The sequence below is a fragment of the Leptonychotes weddellii genome, chromosome 4 (genome assembly GCF_054177405.1).
Source record: "Leptonychotes weddellii isolate Sample4059 chromosome 4, ASM5417740v2, whole genome shotgun sequence".
Taxonomy (NCBI): domain Eukaryota; kingdom Metazoa; phylum Chordata; class Mammalia; order Carnivora; family Phocidae; genus Leptonychotes; species Leptonychotes weddellii.
Genome location: NC_138372.1, coordinates 93,042,327 through 93,049,598, shown reverse-complemented (window position 1 = coordinate 93,049,598; position 7,272 = coordinate 93,042,327). Strand labels below are relative to the sequence as shown.

At 40.5% G+C, this 7,272-nt stretch overlaps 1 protein-coding gene across 7 annotated transcripts in view; it reads right to left on the bottom strand.

The window, feature by feature from the left end:
• Positions 1 to 902: 902 nt before the first annotated feature.
• The window catches only part of PRKAB2 (protein kinase AMP-activated non-catalytic subunit beta 2), a 16,935-nt gene continuing 10,565 nt past the window's right edge, over positions 903 to 7,272 (bottom strand). For 6 of the 7 annotated variants that reach the window (XM_081815810.1, XM_081815812.1, XM_031024593.2 and 3 more), the window contains one exon: positions 903 to 5,509. In XM_081815810.1, the coding sequence (XP_081671936.1) occupies positions 5,432 to 5,509 (78 nt within the window). In that variant the 3' untranslated portion in view covers positions 903 to 5,431. Of the gene's footprint in view, positions 5,510 to 6,874; positions 6,912 to 7,272 lie in introns of all 7 variants that reach the window. The other variant, XM_081815811.1, reaches the window with a different exon arrangement.

The window sequence follows — 7,272 nt, the reverse complement described above, 5'->3', positions numbered from 1 at the left end:
ACTGTGCCTTGTCTGCAATTAGTCTCTTGACCTGCTACTGGGGGTTGAGGTTAACTTTTGTTCTGTTTCTGCAATTACTGGTCTTCATCACCTGCCCCACTTCACCCCTTCACTTCTCTCATCACCTCCCCTACTCTTTTCACCCTCTCTCCCAGTCACTCCCAGTGTCATTCTCTTGTTTCCCTTAAGGAAATTTAACTCACTTTAGATGAGTTAAATTTAGATGCTATAGAGTGGCAAATATAGGGGAGCCTGGATGTGTTGTTTTAGGAGAAATCCAGAGGTCAATTATGTAAGAACCCTGTGAAATAAAGGGATGGAAGACAAAAATTATCCTGTTACCATTATGAACAAAAAGCCATCTGAGGAGACTGATTTGCTGTCAGAATGAAGCACATGATCTGCCTTCATGTATAATGAAGTATCTGTCTGACAGTAAAAGTAGGGAGGATCTGCATCCTTGGATGTGCATTAGAATCATCTGGAGACTCTAATACAGATGCCTGGATCCCATACCAGAGATTTTCATTTAATTAGGGATGGAGGTAATAGATGGGGCATCAATATTTTTACAGAACCTGCGTAGGTGGTATGAATGTAGACAGGTGAAAACCCTTAGGGTAGGGCCTCAGCAAATCTAGCACAGGATAATAGTTAAGTATGCAGATTTGCAGAATGTGCCAAATTTCAAATCATTGAGTTCACATTCCTCTAGCTAATGATGGCATAGCCTGGAAAAGAGGAAAAGTGGCAGATGGTTGGATGACATCACTTGTGTCCTACACCTACAACTTCTTTAATTCAAATGTGTTTGTGTGGCGATTTGCATTCTTTAGGTTCTGAGACTACCAAAGCAGATAGATCTTTATACTATAATCAGTGACCAATAAAGAACTCAAATATTATTGCTGTATAATACTTTTATTCAACAGTTTTATGGGAAAAACCTCACATTTCTGTATATGTAACATCACATAATTTTCAGACATGTCAAAGGCCAGTGACAAATTACATTGGGAAAAACTTTAAAATCTATTCTTGCATGCCAATCCCTTGTGGAATACTGAAAAGCAGCCCGGTACCTCAGCACTAAAGGTTACAAAAAGCACCCTTTAAAGGAGGACTCACATATTTAATTCTCTTCCAAATTATACTCTTATTCCCCCTCTATGACAGAGCTGCATTCATTCAAAATGCTTCAGTGAAATAACAAGCATCATTCAATTTACCAAAATTCAAACAAGTCTCACATATGGGATCCAGTGTGGAGATTAGGACTAATGGACATCAGTGAGCTTTGGCTGTTCTAAAACCACAACCTAGGTAAGGTAAGTGTTCTGTGGATGGGAACAGAAAAGATGATGATCAAATACATAATATAATACTTATGGTAGGTAACTTGACTACAAAATCCACAGAGTGGCATTTCACAGCAATGTTACTGCAAAAGCACTGTGCTACAATGCAATTAGTTCAACTAATGTTGGAACTAATAAAAAATTTAATTTTTAATGAAACTTAATCACTTCAAAGCACAATAGAGAAAAGCAAATCAAGACAAAGTCCACATTTGAATTCTAGAGGGATTCCATTGCTAAGAATTGGGATTTCATAAGTAACAGACTCTTGAGACTTCTCTTTCTTTCTTCTTATAGTTTAAAAAACAGAGTTGGCCTTTTTACTCCAGAAGTTTGGGTTCACTGCAGAAATAATAGCCCTTCAACCTTCCACTGTGATGGGCGCTTAAGGAGAGACAAATGCCTAGGATCCAGAGTCTTCCTGACCCCTAGCCCTCCCAGATGCTCTATTCCATGGGTAACTGGAGCTAGCAGTCCCTGGTAGAAGACAGCAAGGACTTGGTTTTATTGATGAGTCAGAATAATGTGTGAACAAACTGTATATCTGCTTGTAAGCCTATGCCCCAAATCACCAGAACATGAGGACTCAGAAATCTCTGAGAATAGAATATTTTTCAAACACACACAACATAGACTATATTGCATATCATTTTTAGTTGAGGTCAAAATTTTAAAAGCCCTATTTCCCCAATTAGAAGCAGGGGAATTCTATCATTAGTATGTCTCCTTCATTGATACCCAGATTAATATAAGCACAGTGTGGAGGTAACACTTCTTTCCAAACTTAACTTCATTTTAGCAGCATACACGGAGTACTGACACTTTGCAAAAAAAGTTTTATCTCAGATCCATTAGGTCAGTAAGAGACAAATAATTGGAGGCCTGGGTTTGTATGATCCTCTCAGAATCTTCTCTTGGACTCTTTTACAGGGTTTCTCTACCATATTAGCATTGTTTAAAAAAAAAAAAAAAGCCAACACACTTGAGGCCAGGTATGCTCATAGGGGGGTTTTACCTACAGTGACCAAATACCATTCAAACCTAAGCTTAATGAAAGCTAATAACCATGACCAGACCAGCAAGATGACTAATATTTGTTTTAGGTAACATTTGACCCGAGGCTCTGGTAATGTCAGCTTGACAAATGAAGGTAAAGCAGAATATAAAAGAAAGGGTAGAGAAAAGGAACAAGAGACACAGGAATGTTTTATAGAGTAGGTTCTGTACAATGAGATCCAAAGGTTATCAGTATATTATGTCTCATTTAATTAACAACCACAACAAAAAGGCTATTTTTAGTCTGAGTTACTTAAGCCTTTAATTTGTATCCTCCTCAGCTCAGTCACTCTTCCTTTTCCCCACAACCCCCAAACCATGATGCAGTTCTTGAAGGGTTAGCACTCCTAAAGAGTGATTTTCTAACTTTTCTAACTTTGACTCTGTGAAACTCCTAGAAGCGAAAAAAAACCAAAAACCCAAAAAAATAACAACAAACAAAAACAGCCATGTTTTTTAAAAGCTAAAAGTGTTTTTTTTTTCTGCCTTTATTCATTTTCAAAATCTGCCAAGCTCTTCTACAGAAAATAACTATCCCTTTAACCAACACAAAAGAATGAGTGGGTTGTACTCTGGGCTACCTTCCTCCTTCCCTCTCTCCCTTCTAGAACAGTTTCTTGGGGATAGCCTGTGTGTGATAGGCTGCTCAGGGCCATGGGGTGTATTAGCAGTGCAGAGAAGGAACGGTGCTGAAGGAGGCATCACCCAGTTCCCCATGCCTGTCCTTTTCCATACCAGCTGGTCGGCTCTCAGTTCACATTTGGCTGGGATTACCTAAGAACATAGGAAACGGACACTTTCTGCACATACCCAGATTAGGAAGATCTGAAGGCCACCAGCACTAAACTTAGTGTCACTGGAGCCAAAGCCAGTCCACAGAGGCCACTGGCCTGAGAAACTGAAGGAATCTCTTTTCTTGCCCCACTCTACTGATACATCTGTGTAAAATTTTTAATACACAAACACATAGGCAATTACACTTCAATACTGTTGATAAGAAATAGTAGTGTAACAAAATCCTCCAATAACAACCAAGAATTTGAATCCTCCTATGTGGCCCACTTATTTAATGGGTATTGGAAAAAACAAGAGTATAACTGAAGACAATGTAGATCCTGAGAGTTGGTTATAATAGGATTTGGCCTGGATTTTTTAAATGACACACCACTCAAAAAGTGGCTGGGACCATAAATGGTTTCCCACAAAAGCCTTTTGCTGCAGAAGGGGTCCTTGAGTGGCTAAAGCAGTATTTACTCTCAGCAAGTAACCACCAAAGCACTTAGCAATTTGCATTCCCAGCAAAACCACCCCAATGCCCTACTGCCTCACTCCCAGGATCTGAGGTCTACATACCCAAAGACAACTGTGTCATCAGCTTTGAACAGGAAAGACAGGAGGTAGCTAAACTGACCTATGGGTGCCTTTTCAGTGTGGCTGGGCACATCCTAACAGTCAAGGCGTCTCTCAAGCATCAAGTTTGGCTTCCTTCAGTGTTCAATGTTTTGATTTGCATTTATCCTTAATGGAAGAGCCACAGATCTCGGAAAAATATGTTTTATCTCTGAACCCCAAGAGTGGATTGGATAGCTCCTTTTCATTCCACAAATGAGAATTACTGACCCCATTTCTTCACTGAACACTTTTTAAAAAGAGAGAAACAAAACGGTCCTGTTTGTACTTGGTGCAGGGAAGCAATACTATCCATGGTTAGGAACCCCAGGGGTATTTTCTTGCTTCTTGGCCTATTGAGTCTTTAAGTTGAAGGACCTTTTTAGGTGCACCAAATGAACCTGAATTTGTTTCTAGAACAGTGTTTAGTGTAGTGATGTGCACAGGGTTGGCCACATTAATATAAGATCGTAGAGGGCTAGAATACTTGTTGAACAAAATCTTGGGAACCATTTATCAAGAGCTTAAAATTCTCCTATTCAGTCTCTTAAGAACAATGAAAAAACATTTTTTAATTAAAGAATAATGTAGGCACGTAAAAATCTCCCAAAGATGAAGGACATTAAAGTTTTCCCTGGTTCCACTCCCACCTTCAAAGCTGTCTGCTCTGCAAAAGAAAATACGGAAGCAGGGCCAGGCCAGGTGGGACAACCTATGGAAATATGCCGAGACAGCCTAAGCTGTGGCACTAAACACAAACGAGAAAGTAGACCTTCTGCACTCTGCCTTTCTTATAATGCTGAGACCTATTTTCTTTAGTAGGAGTGAAAACTAGTGGTAACAAAGTGGCCTGGGCCTGTGCTGGGCTGAAAAGGAGACTTTCTGGCAGCCCCAGTCTGTGTTAGTGGGTCAGGTCTCACACAGCCTTTGAAAGGGTCACTTGCCAGTGAGTTTTGTGTTAGGGATGGGTCAGGTATAGGATCTGAAGGAGGTTATCAAAGCAAGAATGTGAAATGAGAAGAGAAAGGGTTCCTGTAGGGCATCTGGTATCATAAAAAGCACAGACTGTGCCACATACTCTAGGAATACAGAGAACCCATGCAAGAAAAGCTGCCCCTGCAGGAGGCAACTGTAAGTAGGGCAGAAGTCTGGCACAAGCCCATCCCTTAGAGAGCCAAGGTAGCAGTGGTAGAATCTCTACCCAACAAGGATCCTGAGAGTTGGCTCTTCACCCATTTTAGGAAAAAAGCTTCCTGTAATGGTTCTTCCTGCAGCTCCCCCAAACTGGTCTTGGTGAATCCCCACAGGCAGAGAGAACACATCTAGCTAGGAGGCTTCCATTAACCTTTCTCTCATATATGTGTGTGTGTGTGTGTGTGTGTGTATCTATACACACACACACACACATATATATATATAAAATTTTTTTTCTTAAAATAAATTCCATGAACTCATAAAGCTCCCACCTGCAATCGAATGCAAAAGCAGAGCATCCTACTCAAAGGCTCTGAAACACACATATCAGCCTCAAAGCAAATTAGCCTTCCAGTCTTAGGTTAAGACTGGTCCAGTCCAGAAAGGCAAGGGAGATGCTTCTCTTAAATCCTGGGAGGCAGGAAGGGATCCCTTCAGATGGGCTTATACAGCAGAGTAGTGACATACTTCTTCTTGTAGCGATGGGTTGCGCTAAGGACCATCACACTGTCCTGCAAGGGAAAGAAACATGCAGCTAGTTAGTTAGTTCAGACGACAGGTGGCTCTTCCAGCCATCAGTCCTTCATAGTTGCTCACTTTTAACAGAGATAGTTGATATTATATAAACAGGCTGGTTCAATTCAACTTAAATTCTAATCCTGACTTCTACTGTTACTCTATTTGTGGCCTGAGTAATCTACTTGATGCCTCTAAGCCTTTTTTCTCATCATGACAAAGGATAACACCTACCCCATGAAGATGGTTTTGATGATTATATGAGAATATCTGAGACATAATAGGTGCTGAAGAAATCGTAGTTTCCTACCTTCTTACTCCTTTCCCCACCTCAAATGTGAATATTGGGTTTAAAACTAGCATGGAAAAAAAAAATATCCTGACATTCATTTTTTTAAAATTTATTTTTAATTAATTAATTTATTTTTTAAAATGTTTTGTTTATTTATCTGACAGAGAGAGACACAGCAAGCGAGGGAACACAAGCAGGGGGAGTGGGAGAGGGAGAAGCAGGCTTCCCACTGAGCAGGGAGCCCGATGCGGGGCTCGATCCCAGAACCCTGGGATCATGACCTGAGTCGAAGGCAGACGCTTCACGACTGAGCCACCCAGGTGCCCCCTGACATTCATTTTTAGAAGGAAGTCTAAAATGCAGTGAGAAGAAAGGAGGGTGATTTTTCCCCCCCATTTCCAAGCCCCAAAGCAGGTCTAATTTAGATTTAATGACAGGGATGAACTTAAAAAGTTCGTTCTAATCAAGAGGAGACTCAGGAATCCCTCTCTATCCTTGAACAAAGTAGACCCCAAAATCTTCCTTGGAAAGACACTCAATCTAATGGGTCAACTCCAAACAACCTAAACAATCTGACAGAACCAGGAGTGGGTCAAGGCCAAGCTGAATCGCAGTAATCAAGACCCTGATCTGGGTTAGAACCAATATGACAAGGAAGAGGTACTCTTTCCCTGGCTGTGTTACAGCTCAAGGGTATGCCATAGGAGGAGACGGTAGGCCCATGAGCATCAGTTGATAGCCAAGGAGCAGTTATAGGAGGCAAAATTCAGTCTGATCCAAAGAACCCAAGCAAATCCAACTGAGAAACCAGTGCATCTTCCCTTTTTCCCATATGCTGTGTTATCTACAATGAATGCTTCTCAGATTAACATTCTGTGACCAGAGTATGCTGATCACAGCCTAAATATGACAGAAGCTAGGAAGATAAAAAATTCAGCGCCAGGAAGGGTTTGGTAGAAACAAAGAGCAGGTGACAGAAAAATCTACTTGGAAAGACCTGGTGCTGTGATCTCTAGGAAATAACATGGAATGAGGACGGGAGGACCTCAGCCCTCTCTCTGGTACTTACTGGCATTATGACCTTCTCTGAGCCTTAGTTTCTTTATCTATAAAACAGGGTTAAAATTAAATTCAATAATATATATTTAAAAAGTACGACATAATCTGTTAAAGATAGCTGTGTCAGTGATTTCCCTAATGTGGCTGCACATCTAGAAGCAGCTTAAAAAATAATTACTGAGGGTCCATTCCAGATGCACTTATTCAGAATCTCTGGGGATGGAGGCTTTGAAACTGTATTTTTACAAATTTCCCCAAGTGATTCTGATGATGATCACCCTAGTCTGGTAACTACAGAACCATATAAAACTTCATTCCAATAGCCAAACCACAAAGACATGACAAGACTGAAAGGGTATTTTCTTTAATTTTTTATTGTTATGTTAATCACCATACATTACATCATTA